Source organism: Cetorhinus maximus, chromosome 34 (genome assembly GCF_964194155.1).
Source record: "Cetorhinus maximus chromosome 34, sCetMax3.hap1.1, whole genome shotgun sequence".
In the NCBI taxonomy this organism is placed as follows: domain Eukaryota; kingdom Metazoa; phylum Chordata; class Chondrichthyes; order Lamniformes; family Cetorhinidae; genus Cetorhinus; species Cetorhinus maximus.
The window spans coordinates 579,726-600,324 of record NC_135912.1 but is presented as its reverse complement, the minus strand read 5'-3'; the positions used below and the strand labels follow the sequence as shown (position 1 = coordinate 600,324).

Sequence of the window (20,599 nt, the reverse complement as noted above, 5' to 3'; positions counted from 1 at the left end):
GGAAATGTGAACTTATTCACTTTGGTCACAAGAATAAAAAGGCAGAATATTGTTTAAAAGGTGATAAACGTGTAAGTGTCAATCTTCAAAGAGATTTGGGTGTGTTTATACACGGAACACAGGAAGTTAGCAGGCAGGCACAGCAAGCGATTAGGAAGGCAAATAGCATGTTGGCCTTTATTGCAGGGGGGTTGGAGTACAGGAATAAAGAAGTCTTGCTACAGTTGTACAGGGTTTTGGTGAGACCACATCTGGAATACTGTGTGCAGCCTCCACATTTAAGAAAGGATATACTCGCATCGGAGGCAGTACAGCCAAGGTTCACTGAATTGGTCCCTGGGATGAGGGGGTTGTCCTATGATGAGAGGCTGAGTAAATTTTTTAAAAAATCATTAATGGGATGTGGGCTTCACTGGCTGGGCCAGCATTTATTGCCCATCCCTAATTGCCCCTTGAGAAGGTGGTGGTGTGCTGCCTTCTTGACCCGCTGCAGTCTGTGCGGTGTAGGTACACCCATAGTGCTGTTAGGGAGGGAGTTCCAGGATTTTGACCCAGCGACAGTGAAGGAACGGCCGATATATTTGCAAGTCGGGATGGTGAGTGGCTTGGAGGGGAACTTCCAGGCTTATATTCCCTGGGATTTATAAGAATGAGAGGCAATCTCATTGAAGCCTACAAAACTCTGAAGGGTTTTGACAGGGTGGACGCTAAGAGATTGTTTCCGCTGGTCAATGGACCTAAAAAATGGGGGCAGGATAAGGGGCCAATCATTCAGGACTAAGATGAGGAGAAATTATATCAAAGGGTTGTGAATCTTTGGAATTCTCTACCCCAGAGGGTTGTGGATGCTCCATCGTTGAAGACATTTAAGGCCGGGATAGACAGATTTTTGGCCTCTCAGGGAATGGGTGGGAAAATGGAGCTGAAGCCCAAGATGAACATGATCGTATTGAATGATGGAGCAGGTAAAACGGGCCATTTGGTCTACCCCTGCTCCTAATTCGTATGTTCTTAGCATCTGCCCCGTCAAACCCTCCTCGAATCTTGTACATCTCAATGAAATCGCCTCTCATTCTTTTGAACTCCAGAGAGCATAGGCCCACCCCACACAATCCCTCCTCATGGGGCAGCCCCTCATCCCAGGAACCGGTCCAGTTCATTCTCGATGTGATGGTGCACGTTGGCCGGACTGTCACAGGCATCATCGGCTCTGGGTCAGGTGCCCTTTCCCTCTCCTACCCCAGATTACAGAGGCTACCGCCTGACGTTAAGGTCGACACCAGCTCATTGAGAGAGTTGACCTGGGATCTTGCTGCTCTTTGGGCCCCAGGGTCTCAAGCAAGATGGGTCATGTTGGAAGCCATTGGCTTGAGTTGAAGCTCCCTGTCCCTTGTTCCACCATCTTAGTCTGCTGCTAGCCATGTGACTGATAACATTGCTTGCATTGGAACTGTTTGTAATCTGCACTCATTCATTATCATCCCTTTCCCGCAGCATTCGGATCCTGTGGAACTCTGCATTCCGGTAAGTCAACAACGCCCCCTGAGTGACTCAGGCCCAAGGGGCTGAATGTGTTCAATTGCAGTGTTGCATAGAATGGGCTTGCATTTCCTTGTGTAGATGATTAAGGGGTGACCTAATCGAGGGGTTTAAGATTCAGTAGGGCCGACAGAAACTATTTCCTCTGGTCACGGGGAGAGAGTCCAGAACACGGGGCAGGGGCAGAACCTTCCAATTGGCGCCCGGCCGTTCAGGGGTGATGTCAGGAAGCATCACACAGAGGGGGGAGTGGGAATCTGGAACCCTCTCCTCACAAAAAACTTGAGGTTGGGGGTCAATCGGAAATTTCAGAACTGCTTTTTGTTTGGTAAGGGGATTTATTACACAGGAAACAGGAGCAGGAAGAGGCCATTCAGCCCCTTCAGCCTGCTCCACCATTCAGTTCGATCGTAGACAATCAGATCGTAGCTTCTGCTCACTATCCTACCTGCCCCCCTTAATCTTTAACTCTCTTGTAGATCAAAAACCTGTCTAGCTCAGCCTTGAATATATTTAGCGACCCAAAAGAGAATTCCACAGACTAACGACCCTCTGAGGGAAGGTATTCCTCCTCCATCTTAAATGGGAGAGGCTCTTTATTTAAATTACACCCCTGTTACCACGAGAGATAACATCCCTCAGCGCCCGCCCTGTCAAAGCCCGTATTAAAGGTTATGGAACCGATGTGAGTAGATGGAGTTAATGTTCACATCAGCCTTGATGTAAGTGTACGGCGGAAACAGGTTCAAAGGGCTGAATGGCCTTCATTTTTTGCCGTGTAACAGGCTCGAGGGGCTGAATGGCCTCCTCCTGTTCCTGTTTCCTAAGTGAGAGAGGCTGTTCCCTGGGAGTGATGGACACTGGGTATTTGACAGTGAGGTACGTGTATTACAGAGGGAGGGGGATTTGGGATGAGTGGGTTAACGCTATCAGGGCTGCGTTTACAGGCGAGTTACAGCCAGGTATTGATGAGGTGTTTAGGCACACGGGTTACCCTGGCAATGGGCTTTAAACTTAATGGCTCCTGAGCACTGAACAGCACGGCTTCTCCTAACACGGCATCTCTGCATTCACTGCAATGTTCTTTGACTCGAGAGAGAGAGATGGGGAGAGGGGAGAGGGAAAGGCAAGGAGAGGTAGAGATGGACAGACAGAGAGACAGACAGACAGAGATGAAGAGACAGACGGATGGATGGAGAGAGACAGGCAGACCGACAGAAGACAGACAGAGAGACAGACAGACAGAGAGAAAGAGACAGACAGACAGAGAGAAAGAGACAGACAGACAGAGAGAAAGAGACAGACAGACTGAGAGACAGACAGACAGAGAGAAAGAGACAGACAGACAGAGAGACAGACAGACCGACAGAGAGAAAGAGACAGACAGACAGACAGACAGAGAGACAGACAGACAGACAGAGAGAAAGAGACAGACAGACAGAGAGAGAGAGAAAAACAGCAAGCCAGGGAGAGAGAGAGAAAGAACAAGGGAGAGAGAGAGACATGGAAAGAGAAACAGACACAGAGAGAGGGAGAAAGAGAGAGACAGAAAGGAAGAGGGAGGGAGATAAGGAGAGAGGCAGAGTGAGGGAGGGGAGAGAGAGGGAGAAAGAGAGAGAGAAGGGCAGAGGGAGGGACAAAGAGAGAGAAGTGGAGGGAGAGAGAGGGAGAGAGAGAGGCAGAGGGAGGGAGAGAGAAAGGCAGAGACACTAAAAGAGATAGAGAGCCAGGGAGAGAGAGAGACAGACAGACTGGGAGAGGGAGAGATAGAGAGATACACAGAGAGAGAGAGATGGAGGGAAGGAGAGACGGAAAGAGAGAGAAAGGGCAACAGAGAAAGGGAGACAGAGAGAGAGAGGGTATGAGAGAGAGGCAGAGAGAGACAGAGAGAGAGAAACAGAAAGATGAGGAGAGGGGGAGAGAGAGACATAAATGGAGAGAGAGAGAGAGAGGCAGAAGACAGAGAGAAGGAGAAAGACTGAGAGAGGGAGCAAGAGAAAAAAGAGTGAGGAAGAAAAAGAGAGACAGGTAAAAGGAAAGACAGGGACAGCATTGAGACTGAAGTTGGTGAGACAGCCTCCGACCTTTTCACACAATGTAATAACCCTCTCTTCATTTAATGGATATCACTGAACTGTTGGGTTTTCTCTCTCTCTCTCGCTCTGTGTTTGCCTTTGTTTCCTGTTTAAGTGTTGGGGGGCGGGGGCCGATGTGTGGGGTGGGGGAGGGTGATGGGGTTGGGTTGATATTGGTTACTGTGGGGGGAGGAAGGAATTTAAAGTCTGTAGCGGAGTCCCGCACACAGGGGGAGCCGGCGGGAACTCTCGCTCGGCCTGCAAGTGATGCTGAGTCTGCAGCACGCGTGTCCGGTGAGTGAGCGGAGGGTTGATGAGGCTGTGTGACTGTGTGGAGAGGGGCTGGCGGGGTGGGGGGTCTGGACAAGCGCTTTGAAAACTGACCCCATCATTGGAATGCCTGAGAATGACGTACAAAGCCAGAGAGTGTTTAAGACTGAGTGTTGGCGGGATGGTCAGTGGAGGGACCATGCGAGGGACTGCGCTATCTCACTTGTTCCTACTCTGGCTCTCGTACCCAACATTGCGATTGGACCATCGTTAACTTGCAGATTAAAGCTCGCTGATGGTGTGACTGAGAATGTTCCAGAATTAAATTGCCTAACCATTGTCCTGTGACTGGTGTGCCGGGGTGAGGCTATCATCTCCCCACAACTGAAGTACAGTCTTCAGCAATTGGAAATTAACCTCCAGACCATTGCTGCAAGTGAACACCAAGGGAAGAACATCATTTGGGCACTAATACATTGTGTTTATTTCAGTTGCTTTGAACACTTTTGCCTAATGATCCATTGAGGTAGGAAGAATGAGGAGAGACAATATAAACTTAAATGACGCAGTTTTGAAAGAGTGGAGGAACAGAGAGAGGTAGGAGTTACATACACAAGCCTTTGGAGCTGTCAGGATGAGTTAAGAAGACTGTTAAAAATGACATATGGGGTTCTGAGCTTTATAAACAGAGGCAGAGAGTACAAAGGCAAGGAAGTTACGCTAAGCCTTTATGTATCACTATTTAGGCCCCAATTCTGGGCACTGTCCATTAGGAAGGATGTCGAGGTCTTGGGGAGGTTGCGGAGGGAGATTTACTAGAATGTTCCCAGGGATGAGGGAGTTCAGTTCGTGTGGAGAGGCTGGAGAAGCCGGGATTGTTCTCCTTAGAGCAGAGAAGGTTAAGGGGGAGATTGAATCGAGGCGTTCAAAACCATGAGGGGTTTGGATAGAGTCAATGAGGAGAAACTGTTTCCAGCGGCAGGAGGGTCGGTAACCAGAGGGACACAGATTGAAGAGAATCGGGAAAAGGACCAGAGGGGGAGAGGAGGAGAAGGTTTTTTTTTACGCAGCGAGTTGTTGTGATCTGGAAGGCGCTGCCTGAAAGGGCGGCGGAAGCAGATTCAATAGGAACTTTCAACAGGGAATTGGAGAAATACCTGAAGGGGAATAAATTTGAGGAGCCATGGAGGAAAGAGCAGGGGGAGTGGGGGTAATTAGATAGATCTTTCAAAGAGCCAGAACAGGTACAATGGGCTGAATGGCCACCTTCTGTGCTACTTAATTCTATGATTCTATATTCATTTTACAATTGTTGGAGATGGAGGAGAAAATGGGCATTTGGGGTCTGAGAGTCGGGAATCATCCAATCAGCTAACGAAGATTCTGTTGGCTTTCTATTGGCCGTTGGAGGAGAGAAACGACCTTGGGGGCTAGACCCCAACGCCAAGGTTGTTCAAGTCTGGTTAGACCACACTAAAGACTACTCTGCACAGCTCTGATCTCCTTACTATAAAAAGTATATCGAGGCACTGGAGAAGATGTAAAAAAAAAAATAAAGTGGATACCAGAGCTGAAAGATTGTTACTGTCAGGAAAGATGGAACAGGCTAGGGCTGTTTTCTCCAGAAAAGAAAAGACAGAGGGTTAACTTGATGGAAGTTTTTAGAATTATGATAAGGTTCAGGAGGGTAGATGTAGAGATGTTTCCACTTGTGTGGGGAGATCGGAACCAGGGGCTATCAATGTAAGAGAGTCACTAATAAATCCAATGGGGAATTCAGGAGAAACATCTTTACCCAGAGAGTGGGGAGAGTGTGGAACTCGCTCCCACAGGGAGTGGTTGAGGTGAATAGTTTAGAGACTTTTAAGGGGAAGCTGGATAAACACATGAGGGAGAAAGGAATAGAAGGATATGGGGATAGGGTGAGATGGAGAGGGGGGGTGGGAGGAGGCTCGTGTGGAGCAGAAGCACCAGCACGGAGCAGATGGGCTGAATGGCCTTTTTCTGCGTGCTGTAAATTCTCTGTAATTCTTTGTGACTCACTGAGCATTACACACAGCTCCCATTCTCTCAGGAATCTTGGAGAAAGTGGGACTAATCAGACAGCTCGTACAAAAAAACCAGCACAGGTGCAATGGGCCGAATGGTCTCCTTCTGTAAGATTCTCCTTTGTGAATGAAGTTGATCAAACTGTGGGCAGGCCGTTATGTTTGACCTATTCACACAGCCTTAGTTAGCAACATTCGTTCCTAACATCACTGCTTTAATCTATTTTAAGGGTCAGTTTTTATCCCTCTCTTCAGGGACTGTGAAAGTGCAGAGAGGGATTTAGGGATCCAGGTACAAAAATCACTAAAAACTACTGCACAGGTACAGAGAGGGTAGTGGAATGTCAGCCTTTATCTCAAGGGGGGGGCTGGTGTGACCGGGGAGGAGGTGATGCTTCAGTTGTACAGAGCCTTGGTTAGTCCCCATCGGGAGTAACTGGGTTCAGTTCTGGGCCCCACACCTCAGGAAGGACATACCGACCCTTGGTGGGGGGAGGGGAAGCAGCGCAGATTCACCAGAATGATCCCGGGGCTAAAAGGGTTAAATTCTGAGGACAGGTCGCACAGACTGGACTTATATTTCCTCGAGTGTAGAAGATTAAGGGGTGATCTAATCGAGGGGTTTAAGATGATTAAAGGATTCGATAGGGTCGATAGAGAGAGACTATTTCCTCTGGTCACGGGGGGAGAGTCCGGAACACGGGACAGCTTTTTTGGGAGTAGGTGAGGTGAATGGTATTAATGCATTGGGAGGAGGGGGGGAACTGGGTGAACATGAGGCAGGAAGAAAGACGTGCATTCCTATAGCGCCTTTCATTATCCTTCGACGCCCCAAAGCGCTTTGCTGCCGGTGGAATACTTTTGAAGTGTAGATTTTGTTGTAACGTGGGAAATTCAGCACCCAATTTGCGCACAGCAAGCTCCCATAAACAGCAATGAATATAAGAGCATGAGAAATAGGAGCGGGAGAAGACCATAACTGCCCCTCGAGCCTACTCCGCAGTTTAATAAGGTCACGGTTGATTTGATTGTGGCTGTAACTCCACTCTCCTGCATGCCCCCTCCCTCCTCCAGACCCCTCACCACTCCCCAATGGCCCTCGACTCCCTTGTAGATAAAAAATCTGCCTAACTCAGCCTTGAATATATTCAGTGACCCATCCTCCAGCGCTCTCTGGGGGAGAGAATTCCACAGACTCGTGACCCTCTGAGAGAAGAAATTCTTCCTCATCCCTGTCTTAAACGGGAGATCCCTTACTTTTAAACTGTGTCCCCTAGCTTTGATTCTCCCATGAGTGGAAACCCCCTCTTAGCATCCACCCTGTCAAGCCCCCTCAGAATCTTTTATGTTTCAATAAGATCACCGCTTGTTTTTCTAAACTCCACTCAGCAGAGTCCCAATCTGCTCAACCTTTCCTCCATAAGACAACCTGTTCATTCTCAGGAATCAGCCCAGTGAACAGTCCGCTGAACTGCTTCCATTGCAAGTATACCCCTCCTTAAAGAAGGAGAGCAAAACTGTTTTCCAGGTCCGGTCTCACCAATATGCTGTACAGTTGTAGCAAGACTACCCTACTTTTATTCAAATTAATTCCATTTTTTTTTAATCCATTCATGGGGTGTGGGCATTGCTGACTAGGCCAGCATTTATTGCCCATCCCTAACTGCCCCTTGAGAAGGTGGTGGTGAGCTGCCTTCTTGAACCACTGCAGCCCATGTGATGTAGGTATTTCACTTTATTGTCGATCCGGGTACATTGCTCGTTTGCCCAAAAAGGTGAAAGCATTGGAGGGAGTACAGAGGGGATTCACAGGAATGATTCCTGGGATAAAGAACTGTAGCTATGAGGATAGATTGGAGAGGTTGGGACTGTTTCCTTGGAAATAAAAGGCTGAGAGGAGACTTGATAGAGGTTTTCAAGCTCCTGAGGGGTATGGACAGGATAAATAATGACAAACTATCCCCACTCAAGAGAACATCAAGAACTAGAGGGCACATTCAAAGTAATTGGCAAAAGGAGTAAACGTGATGTGGCCAGAGGGTGGCTGGAGTCTGGAACGAGCTTCCTGAAAGAGTGGTGGAGGCAGGTTCAATTGAGGTAGTTGAAAAGGAATTGGATTGCTACCTGAAAAGAAAGATTGTTCAGGGTTAAAGGGATAAGACAGGGGAGTGGGGTTAGGCAGAATGCTCTTTCAGTGAGCCAGTACAGACTCGATGGGCCGAATGGCTTCCTTCTGCATTGTAAAGATTCTGTGATTCTGCAAAATGAATGATGATAAAAGAATGAAAATTGCCTGATCAAAAATATTTAACTTCAATTAAAATATGTATTAAAAACTATTCCGAAGCGTTAAACAGTCAGTGAATCCCACCCTGTGTTCATATCCTTGTCCATACATCAAACTCCTGTTAAACGTTCTTACAGGGAAGGGCACGGATGAGTTCAGGAACTGATTTCTGCTGCGTCTGAGGGATTGTAGCCTTTTCCCTGAACAAAGCCAACAGTAAAACTGAGACAAGGGGTGACTCTTATTGTTCACTTTCATCAAAATTCTTCCAGAGCAGCTATTGTCAAGAAAGATCTGCTCATCAAATACCCTTCCTGCCTGGTTCAGTAATCCCTGTACCCTTAAAGAGTCTGCTTTTCTAAGACAGAAGCACTAGGTAAGACATCCAAAAGGGATAGCGCTCTTAATGACAACTGGATAGAAGATTTCCCGATTGTGGGATCTACCCGAAAGGATTTTAATTCTCTGGGGTAGTATAATCGTGTGTGCCTCTTGGCTACCACATCTGTACACTGTTCCCACCAATTAGCTTACCATCTGCTTTGAAACCTAGATACTTGTTGTTAATAACTGTTTCAATGTCCACAGCATGAATCTTCACAGGAACAATAACATTAACTGGCTTTCTCCTAACGTTTATAACTTGTCCGCTCATCTTGTTTTCGAGTTTAAGAGAATTGTTATCGCACCATTTTACAAACTCCTCCACCGAGTCCCGCTAGTTTCCTTGGTTACTCCTGACGTGACCCACACGTACCGTAACATGAGCGTCCCCCAGGACTGTTATGCCATCGTGCCCTGACCGACAATCACTCATGTAGAGGGTGAAAAGTAAAGGTGACAGTACACAGCCCTGAGGAGATCCAGTATTCATGAACATGGGCTCCGAGTCATTCCCAGAAACTAAAACCCCGTTGGGTTCTCTTGAAATCACTGACTCAAAGTAGGAGAGCACGATTGACATCACTGTTCTCCAGTTTCTAACTAATCTTGAATGGTTGCGTGGTATTAAAAGCTGAAGAGGAATTAACAAAGGTGGTGCGAGGTTGCAATGAATGCCAATGTTCCATTTGCCGTTCTAATTACTTGCTGTACCTGCAATGCTACTTTCTGTGTTTCATGTACAAGAACACCCAGATACTTCTGTACCGCAATGTTCTCTAGCCTGTCTCCATTGAAATAAAGTCCTGCTTTTCTGTTCTTCCTGACAAAGCGGAACAGCCCACAGCATCGGGCAAATTTCTGCCCACTGAACCCGTCTATCTCCCTTTACAGTCTCTGTGTCCTGCTCACAACTTGCTACCCTGCCCATCTTTGTATCGTTGGCAAGTCAGCACTGACAGGCGGTCCCTTCATCTAAAGTCCCCTTATCCTTAGACTGTTCCCCCGTGTTCTAGATTCCCCAGCCAGGGCGAAACTGCCTCTCATTGTCCAACCTGCCTAAACCCTTCAGCATCTTGTATGTTTCAATGAGAAGGGCCAGTTAATATGTTTTAGTTGATGTTGAGAAGTAAAAGGATAGAAGGAAATGCTGACAGGCTGAGAGGAAGAGTGGGGTGGAAGGAGGCTCATGTGGAGCGTACACACCAGCACGGAGCGGATGGGCAGAATGGCCTGTTTCTGTGCTGGAAATTGGGTATAACATGAAGCCCAATGTTTCTTTTTCACCTCATCCCTGCGAGGAGGAGGTGGTGGCCTAGTGGTATTGCCACTGCCTCAGACCCCAGGGTAATGCTCTGGGGGACCCGGGTTTGAATCCCTCCCACAGTCGATGGTGAAATTTGAACTCAGTAAAAACCTGGAGTTAAAAGTCTAATGAAACCATTGTCATAAAACCCCATCTGGTTCACTAATGTCCTTTAGGGAAGGAAACCTGCTGCCCTTGCCTGGTCTGGCCCTACACGTGATCTGCCCTCTGAACAAGAGCAATTAGGGATGGACAATAAATGCTGGTCTAGCCAGTGACACCTTAAAAAAAAACCCAGATGAAGGTGCCGTGTAGGACACTGGGAGAAGCTGAAAACTGTAGGAGCAGTAAATGAGTGGGCATCTCACGGGTTTGCTATGCTCAAGGCCACATGAGGATTTGGGGTAGAGGGGAGCTCCGATATTTGGACCCCTGGAAAACAGGAACCTAAATATTCCAGCCAGAGAACAATTCTGTTTTCCTTCCTATCCCAGTGTCTGGCTTAGGTTGAGTTTTTTTGGAGCTTATTTGTGTAGATTAGACGGGCTAATCCACAGGCCCTGTGGAATAGAGATGTCCTGTTGACAGTTACTTGGCAACGGTCCCTCAGTACTGTCCCGTTGACAGTAAAAGTCTTTTAACAGAGTAATGATGCTGAGGTTGTGGGAAACATCCATCTCCTTATGCATGTCACCCAGTTTCAAACCCTACAATACCCACCAAAGAGTCAGAAACACAACCTCCCCATGACAGCAGACAGGTGTCCAAATTCCTCACCCCCATCAGGACTTGGCTTTAGTCCATGTCAGCCCTGCCTTAGCGGGTGGGATGCTTAGCTCAGAGTCAGAGCGTGTAGATCGAGTCTTGTTCCAGCAACGTGAGCACAGGAATCTAAGGTGGCAGTACTGAGGGAGTGCCGCATTGTCAGAGGGTCAGTACTGAGGGAGTGCCGCATTGTCAGAGGGTCAGTACTGAGGGAGTGCCGCATTGTCAGAGGGTCAGTACTGAGGGAGTGCCGCATTGTCAGAGGGTCAGTACTGAGGGAGTGCCGCATTGTCAGAGGGTCAGTACTGAGAGAGTGCCACACTGTTGGAGGGTCAGTACTGAGGGAGTGCCGCACTGTTGGAGGGTCAGTGCTGAGGGAGTGCTGCACTGTCGAAGGGTCAGTACTGAGGGAGTGATGCATTGTCAGAGGATCAGTACTGAGAGAGTGCTGCATTATCAGAGGGTTAGTACTGAGGGAGTACTGCATTGTCAGAGGATACTGAGGGAGTGCTGCATTGTCAGAGGGCCAGTACTGAGGGAGTGCCGCACTGTTAGATGGTCAGTGCTGAGTTAGTGCAGCACTGTCGGAGGGTCAGTATTGAGGGAGTGCCGCACTGTCTGAGGGTCAGTATTGAGGGAGTGCAACACTGTCTGAGGGTCAGTACTGAGCAAGTGCTGCAATGTTGGAGGGTCAGTACTGAGGGAGTGCTGCGCTGTGAGAGGGTGAATACTGAGGGAGTGCTGCAGTGTTGGAGGGCCAGTCCTGAGGGAGTGCTGCACTGTCAGAGGGTCAGTACTGAGGGAGTGCTGCACTGTCGGAGGGTCAGTACTGAGGGAGTGCTGCACTGTCGGAGGGTCAGTACTGAGGGAGTGCTGCAGTGTCGGAGGGTCAGTCCTGAGGGAGTGCTGCACTGTCGGAGGGTCAGTACTGAGAGAGTGCTGTGGTGTCAGAGGGCCAGTCCTGAGGGAGCGCTGCACTGTCGGAGGGTCAGTACTGAGGGAGCGCTGCACTGTCGGAGGGTCAGTACTGAGGGAGTGCAACACTGTTGGAGAAGCCGTGTTTTAGAAGGGAATCGAAGGCCCTGTCTTCCCCTCTCATAAAAGATTCTATGTAACCATTTTGAAGAAGAGCTAGTGAGTTCTGGCCAGGCCAATATATCTCTGTCAAGCAATAGCTCACAAGAAGATTAACAGGTCATTATCACATTGCTATTTGTGGGAGCTTGCTGTGCGTAAATTGGCTGCTGCGTTTCTTACACTAGAACAGTGATTACACTTCCAAAATATATCATTGGCTCTGATGTCCTTTGGGACACCCTGAGGTGGTGAAAGTTGCTGCAAATACATGTTCTCTTTTTTAAAGTGTTATATAATGACAGACATTTATTCAGCGAGAGCTTAACAGGTACATTCAGCACCATCTTGAAGCAGGAGAGAAGCAGAAGGACACGGATATATGGCTGCCCTTCACCTCAGAGATGGCCCTTCAAAATATTGGAGTCATAGAGTTATACAGCACAGAAACAGGACCTTCAGCCCATCGTGTCAGTGCCGGCCATCTAGCCCCTATCTATTCTAATCCCATTTTCCAGCACTTGGCCCGGAGCCCTGTGTGCTACGGCGTTTCAAGTGCTCATCGAAACGCTTCTTAAATGTTGTGAGGGTTTCTGCCTCTACCACCCTTTCAGGCAGTGAGTTCCAGATTCCCACCACCCTCTGGGTGAAAGGATTTTTCCTCAAATCCCCTCTAAACCTCCTGCCCCTTACCTTAAATCTATGTCCCCTGGTTATTGATCCCTCCGCTAAGTGGAAAAGTTTCTTCCTGTCTACCCTATCTATGCCCCTCATAATTTTGTATCCCTCTATCAGGTTCCCCCCTCAGCCTTCTCTGCTCTAAGGAAAACAACCCCAGCCTATCCAGTCTCTCTTCATAGCCGAAACATTGTTTTGTAATTAAAGCCTAATGCTTTTTGAAGTTTACTGGACTGATCATGTTGATCCCTGGGACAAAGGCAAAAAGAAGCTGCTGAGACTGAATTTGGCAAAGGCCACTGTTTCTCCTCGCAGTGATAACACTCCTCGATGGGGAAAATTACACAAGGATTCAGGCCAGCAGTGACATTCACAGAGACAGAGAGGTGGACAGGAGAGCTGACAAAAAAGAAGCTAAAGACTGAACCTTGTAAGGTTTAATTTATTTAGGAGCCTGTCACAGGGTGTGCGGGTCGCTGCGTACAAGATACACCAGGAGATAGAAAAGGCGTGTAAGAAAGGCAAGGTTACAGTGATCATGGGGGGATTTCAATATGCAGGTAGACTGGGAAAATCAGGTTGGTAGTGGATCCCAAGAAAAGGAATTTGTGGAATGTCTATGAGATGGCTTTTTGGAGCAGCTTGTGGTGGAGCCCACTAGGGAACAGGCAATTCTAGATTTAGTGATGTGTAATGAGGCAGATTTGATAAGGGAGCTTAAGGTGAAGGAACCCTAAGGAGGAAGTGACCATAATATGATAGAATTTACCCTGCAATTTGAGAGGAAAAAGTTGGAATCAGATGTAATGGTTTTACAGTTGAATAAAGGCAACTACAGAGGCATGAGGGAGGAGCTGGCCAGAATTGACTGGGAGATGAGCCTAGCAGGAAAGACAGTGGAACAGCAATGGCAGGAGTTTCTGGGAGTAATTTGGGAGACACAGCAAAAATTCATCCCGAGGAAGAAGAAGCATACTAAAGGGAGGACGAGGCAACCATTGCTGACTTGGGAAGTCAGGGACAGCATAAAAGCTAAAGAGAAAGCATACAATGCGGCGAAGAGCAGTGGGAAACCAAGGGATTGGGAAGCCTACAAAGACCAACAGAGGACAACTAAAAAAGAAATAAGGAGGGAGAAGATTAAATATGAAGGTAAACTAGCCAGTAATATAAAAGAAGATTGCAAGAGTTTTTTTTAGATATATAAAGGGTAAGAGAGAGGCAAAAGTGGACATTGGGCCGCTGGAAAATGACACTGGAGAAGTAGTAGTGGGGAACAAAGAAATGGCGGAGGAACTTAATAGGTACTTTGCATCAGTCTTCACAGTGGAAGACACGAGTAACATCCCCAAAGTTCAAGAGAGTCTGGGGGCAGAGGTGAGTATGGTGGCCATTACCAAGGAGAAGGTGCTAGGAAAACTGAAAGGTCTGAAGGAAATCACCTGGACCAGATGGATTACACGCCAGAGTTCTGAAGGAGATAGCTGAAGAGATAGTGGAGGCGTTAGTGGTGATCTTTCAGGAATCACTCGAGTCAGGGAGGGCTCCAGAGGACTGGAAAATCGCTAATGTAACCCCCCTGTTTAAGAAGGGAGTGAGGCAAAAGATGGCAAATTACAGGCCGATTAGCCTGACCTTGGTCGTTGGTAAGATTTTAGAGTCCATTATTAAGGATGAGATTTCAGAACACTTGGAAGTGCATAGTAAAATAGGGCAAAGTTGCATGGTTTCATCAAGGGGAGGTCATGCCTGACAAATCTGTTAGAATTCTTTGAGGAGGTAACGAGTAGGTTAGACAAAGGAGAGCCAATGGATGTTATCTACTTGGACTTCCAGAAGGCCTTTGACAAGATGCCGCACAGGAAGATAAGAGCCCATGGTGTTAGAGGCAAGATACTAGCGTGGATAGAAGATTGGCTGTCTGGCAGGAGGCAGAGAGTAGGGATAAGGGGGTCCTTCTCAGGATGGCAGCCGGTGACTAGTGGAGTTCCGCAGGGGTCAGTGTTGGGACCACAACTTTTCACTTTCTACATTAATGATCTAGATGAAGGAACTGAGGGCATCCTGGCTAAGTTTGCAGATGATACAAAGATAGGTGGAGGGACAGGTAGTATTGAGGAGGCAGGGAGGCTGCAGAAGGATTTGGACAGGTTAGGAGAATGGGCAAAGAAGTGGCAGATGGAATACAACGTGGGCAAGTGTGAGGTCATGCACTATGGTAGGAAGAATAGAGGCATAGACTATTTTCTAAATGGGGAGAGAATTTAGAAATCTGGAGTGCAAAGGGACTTGGGAGTCCTAGTCCAGGATTCTCTTAAGGTTAACTTGCAGGTTGAGTCGGTAGTTAGGAAGGCAAATGCAATGTTGGCATTTATTTCAAGACGACTAGAATACAAAAGCAGGGATGTGCTGCTGAGGCTTTATAAGGCTCTGGTCAGACCACATTTAGAATATTGTGAGCAATTTTGAACCCCGTATCTCAGGAAGGATGTTCTGGCCCTGGAGAGGGTCCAGAGGAGGTTCACGAGAACGATCCCAGGAATGAAAGGCTTAACATATGAGGAACGTTTGAGGACTCTGGGTCTATACTCGATGGAGTTTAGAAGGATGAGGGGGGACCTGATTGAAACTTACAGAATACTGAAAGGCCTGGATGGAGTGGACATGGGGAAGATGTTTCCATTAGTAGGAGAGACTAGGACCCGAGGGCGCAGCCTCAGAGTAAAGGGAAGACCTTTTAGAACAGAGATGAGAAGAAGCTTCTTTATCCAGAGAGTGGTGAATCTATGGAATTCATTGCGACAGAAGGCTGTGGAGGCCAGGTCATTGAGTGTATTTAAGACCGAGATAGGTTCTTGATTGGTAAGGGGATCAAAGGTTGCGGGGAGAAGGCGGGAGAATGGGGTTGAGAAACTTATCAACCATGATTGAATGGCGGAGCAGACTCGATGGGCCGAATGGCCTAATTTCTGCTCCTATGTCTTATGGTCTTATGGTATGGGTCACTGTATAAGGGTCACTGTGTGCGGGACACTGTATACGGGTTGTTGTGTGCGGGTCACTGTATACAGGTCATTGTGTGCGGGTCGCTGTGTGCGGGTCACTGCATACGGGTTATTGTGTGCGGGTCACTGTATACGGGTCGCTGCGTGCGGGTCACTGTATACGGGTCGCTGCGTGTAGGTCACTGTATACGGGTCGCTGTATACGGGTTGCTGCGTGCGGGTCACTGTATTCGGGTCACTGTGCGGGTCACTGTATACGGGTCACTGTGTGCGGGTTGCTGTATACAGGTCTCTGCGTGCGGGTCACTGTATACGGGTCACTGTGTGCGGGTCGCTGTATACTGGTCGCTGCGTGCGGGTCACTGTATACGGGTCGCTGTGTGTGGGTCACTGTGTATGGGTCGCTGTATACGGGTCACTGTATACGGGTCACTGTGTGCGGGTCACTGTATACGGGTCGCTGTATACGGGTCACTGTATATGGGTCGCTGTGTGCGGGTCACTGTATATGGGTCGCTGTATACGGGTCGCTGTATACGGGTCGCTGCGTGCGGGTCACTGTATATGGGTCGCTGTATACGGGTCGCTGTGTACGGGTCACTGTATACGGGTCGCTGTGTGCGGGTCGCTGTATACGGGTCGCTGTGTGCGGGTCGCTGTATACGGGTCGCTGTATACGGGTCGCTATGTGCGGGTCGCTGCGTGCGGGTCGCTGTGTGCGGGTCGCTGCGTGCGGGTTGCTGTATACGGGTCGCTGTATACGGGTCGCTGCGTGCGGGTCGCTGTATACGGGTCGCTGTATACGGGTCGCTGCGTGCGGGTCACTGTATATGGGTCGCTGTATACGGGTCACTGTATACGGGTCACCGTGTGCGGGTCACTGTATACGGCTCAGTGTGCGGGTCGCTGTATACGGGTCGCTGCGTGCGGGTCACTGTATATGGGTCGCTGTATACGGGTCGCTGTGTACGGGTCACTGTATACGGGTCGCTGCGTGCGGGTCACTGTATACGGGTTGCTGTGTGCGGGTCACTGTATACGGGTCACTGTGTATGGGTCACTGTATATGGCTCACTGTGTGTGGGTCACTGTATATGGGTCGCTGCGTGCGGGTCACTGTATACGGGTCGCTGCGTGCGGGTCACTGTATACGGGTTGCTGTGTACGGGTCACTGTATATGGGTTGCTGTGTGTGGGTCACTGTATATGGGTTGCTGTGTGCGGGTCACTGTGTGCGGGTCACTGCATACGGGTTGCTGTGTGTGGGTTGCTGCATGTGGGTCACTGTATATGGGTCGCTGCGTGCGGGTCACTGTATATGGGTCACTGTGTGCAGGTCGCTGTATACGGGTCGCTGTGTGCGGGTCACTGTATACGGGTCGCTGCATGCGGGTCACTGTATACGGGTCGCTGTATACGGGTCGCTGCGTGTGGGTCACTGTATACGGGTCGCTGCCTGTGGGTCACTGTATACGGGTCGCTGCGTGTGGGTCACTGTATACGGGTCGCTGAGTGTGGGTCACTGTATGCGGGTCACTGCGTGTGGGTCACTATATACGGGTCGCTGAGTGTGGGTCACTGTATACGGGTCACTGTATACGGGTCGCTGTGTGTGGGTCACTGTATACGGGTTGCTGTGTGCGGGTCACTGTATGCGGGTCACTGTATACGGGTCGCTGCGTGTGGGTCACTGTATACGGGTCGGTGTATACGGGTTGCTGTGTACGAGTCACTGTATACGGGTCGCTGCGTGTGGGTCACTGTATACGGGTCGCTGCGTGTGGGTCACTGTATATGGGTCGCTGCGTGTGGGTCACTGTATACGGGTCGATGCGTGTGGGTCACTGTATACGGGTCACTGTATACGGGTCGCTGCGTGTGGGTCACTGTATATGGGTCGCTGCGTGTGGGTCGCTGTATACGGGTCGCTGTGTGTGGGTCACTGTATACGGGTCGCTGCGTGTGAGTCACTGTATACGGGTCGCTGAGTGTGGGTCACTGTATGCGGGTCACTGTATACGGGTCGCTGTGTGTGGGTCACTGTATATGGGTCGCTGTGTGTGGGTCACTGTATACGGGTCACTGTGTACGGGTCGCTGTGTGTGGGTCACTGTATATGGGTCGCTGTGTGTGGGTCACTGTATACGGGTTGCTGCGTGTGGGTCACTGTATATGGGTCGCTGTGTGTGGGTCACTGTATACGGGTCGCTATGTGCGGGTCACTGTATACGGGTCGCTGTATATGGGTCGCTGTGTGTGGGTTGCTGCGTGTGGGTTACTATATACGAGTCGCTGTGTGCGGGTCACTGTATATGGGTCGCTGCGTGCGGGTCACTGTATACGGGTTGCTGTGTGTGGGTCACTGTATACGGGTTGCTGCGTGTGGGTCACTGTATGCGGGTCACTGTATACGGGTCGCTGTGTGTGGGTTGCTGCGTGTGGGTTACTATATACAAGTCGCTGTGTGCGGGTCACTGTATATGGGTCGCTGTGTGCGGGTCGCTGTATACGGGTAGCTGTGTGCGGGTCACTGTATATGGGTCGCTGCGTGCGGGTCGCTGTATACGTGTCGCTGTGTGTGGGTCACTGTATACGGGTCGCTGCGTGTGGGTCACTGTATACGGGTCGCTGCGTGTGGGTCACTGTATACGGGTCGCTGCGTGTGGGTCACTGTATACGGGTCACTGTATACGGGTCGCTGCGTGTGGGTCACTGTATACGTGTCACTGTATACGGGTCGCTGCGTGTGGATCATTGTATACGGGTCGCTGCGTGTGGGTCACTGTATACGGGTCGCTGCGTGTGGGTCACTGTATACGGGTCACTGTATACGGGTCGCTGCATGCGGGTCACTGTTTACGGGTCGCTGTGTGCGGGTCGCTGTGTGCGGGTCACTGTATATGGGTCGCTATGTGCGGGTCACTGTATACGGGTCACTGTATGCGGGTCACTGTGTGCGGGTCACTGTATATGGGTCGCTATGTGCGGGTCACTGTATACGGGTCGCTGTATATGGGTCGCTGTGTGTGGGTTGCTGCGTGTGGGTCACTATATACGAGTCGCTGTGTGCGGGTCACTGTATATGGGTCGCTGCGTGCGGGTCACTGTATACGGGTCGCTGTGTGCGGGTCGCTGTATACGGGTCGCTGTATACGGGTCGCTGTATATGGGTCGCTGTGTGTGGGTCACTATATACGAGTCGCTGTGTGCGGGTCACTGTATATGGGTCGCTGCGTGCGGGTCACTGTATACGGGTCGCTGCGTGCGGATCACTGTATACGGGTCGCTGCGTGTGGGTCACTGTATACGGGTCGCTATATACGGGTCACTGTGTGCGGGTCACTGTATACGGGTCGCTGTTTGCGGGTCACTGTATATGGGTCGCTGCCTGCGGGTCACTGTATACGGGTCGCTGTATACGGGTCACTGTGTGCGGGTCACTGTATATGGGTCGCTGCGTGCGGGTCACTGTATACGGGTCGCTGTATACGGGTCGCTGTATATGGGTCGCTGTGTGTGGGTCACTGTATACGGGTCGCTGTGTGCGGGTCACTGTATACGGGTCGCTGTGTGCGGGTCACTGTATACGGGTCGCTGTATACGGGTCACTGTGTGCGGCTCACTGTATATGGGTCGCTGCGTGCGGGTCACTGTATACGGGTCGCTGTGTGCGGGTCACTGTATACGGGTCGCTGTATACGGGTCACTGTGTGCGGGTCACTGTATACGGGTCGCTGCGTACGAGTCACTATACGGGTCGCTGCGTGCGGGTCACTGTATACGGGTTGCTGTGTACGGGTCACTGTATACGGGTCGCTGCGGTCCGTGGGTGCAGGTCAGTGTGCGCGGGTCAATACATGTCAGTGTGTGCGGGTCACTGGGTGCAGGTCATTGTGCGCTGGTCAGTACATGTCAGTATGTGCTGGTCAGTGTGCACGGTCAGTGTGTGCTGGTCAATACATGTCAGTGAGTGTGAGTCAGTGTGCGCGGGTGAATACATGTCAGTGTGTGTGAGTCAGTGTGTGCGGGTCAGTGTGTGCGGGTCAGTGTGCGCGGGTGAATACATGTCAGTGTGTGTGGGTCAGTGTGTGCGGGTCAATACATGTCAGTGTGTGCGGGTCAGCGTGCGCGGGTGAATACATGTCAGTGTGTGTGAGTCAGTGTGTGCGGGTCAGTGTGCGCGGGTGAATACATGTCAGTGTGTGCGGGTCAGTGTGCGCGGGTGAATACATGTCAGTGTGTGTGGGTCAATACATGTCAGTGTGTGTGGGTCAGTGTGTGCGGGTCAGTGTGTGCGGGTCAGTGTGTGCGGTTCAGTGTGTGCGAGTCAGTGTGTGCGATTCAGTGTGTGCAGGTCAATACATGTCAGTGTGTGTGGGTCAGTGTGTGCGGGTCAATACATGCCAGTGTGTGTGGGTCAGTGTGCGCGGGTCAGTGTGTGCGATTCAGTGTGTGCAGGTCAATACATGTCAGTGTGTGTGGGTCAGTGTGCGTGGGTCAGTGGGTGCAGGTCAGTGCGTGGGTCAATACATGTCAGTATGCATGGGTCAGTGTGTGCTGGTCAATACATGTCAGTGTGTGCTGGTCAGTGTTCGCAGGTCAGTGTGTGCGAGTCACGGTGTGCGGGTCAATATAGGACATTAAGTGGGTCAGTATGGGTCAGTGTGTGTGGGTCAATATGGGACATTAAGTGGGTCAGTATGGGTCAGTGTGTGTGGGTCAATATGGGTCAGTGTGTGGGTCAGTATGGGTCAGTGTGTGCGGGTCAATGTGGGTCAGTGTGTGGGTCAGTATGGGTCAGTGTGTGCGGGTCAATATGGATCAGTTTGTGCTGGTCAACTGTGTAGGTCAATATGGGTCAGTTTGTGTGGGTCAATATGGGTCAGTGTGTGTGGGTCAATATGGCTCAGTGGGTGTGGGTCAATATGGGTCAGTGTGTGTGGGTCAATACAGCCAGCGTGTGTAGGTCAGTATCGGTCATTGTGTGAGAGACAATTCGGACAACGTGTGCGGGTCAATACAGGTCAGCCTGTGTGGGTCAGTATGGGGTCAGTGTGTGCAGGTCAACATGGTGGGTCAGTGTGTGCAGGTCAATATGGGTCAGTGTGTGTGGGTCAAAATGGGTCAGTGTGTGTGTGGGTCAATATGGGTCAGTGTGTGTGTGGGTCAAT

The 20,599-nt window shown here is 50.0% G+C and overlaps 1 protein-coding gene across 3 annotated transcripts in view; it reads left to right on the top strand.

Moving 5' to 3' along the window:
• LOC144671738 (disks large homolog 4) overlaps nt 1-20,599 on the top strand; it is a 308,940-nt gene that overhangs the window by 187,376 nt on the left and 100,965 nt on the right. For 2 of the 3 annotated variants that reach the window (XM_078533748.1, XM_078533746.1), the window contains exon 3: nt 1,495-1,524. The exons of the other annotated variant lie outside the window; for it this stretch is intronic. In XM_078533748.1, coding sequence (XP_078389874.1) covers nt 1,495-1,524 — 30 coding nt within the window. The remainder of the gene's footprint in view (nt 1-1,494; nt 1,525-20,599) is intronic. 3 annotated transcript variants of the gene reach the window in all.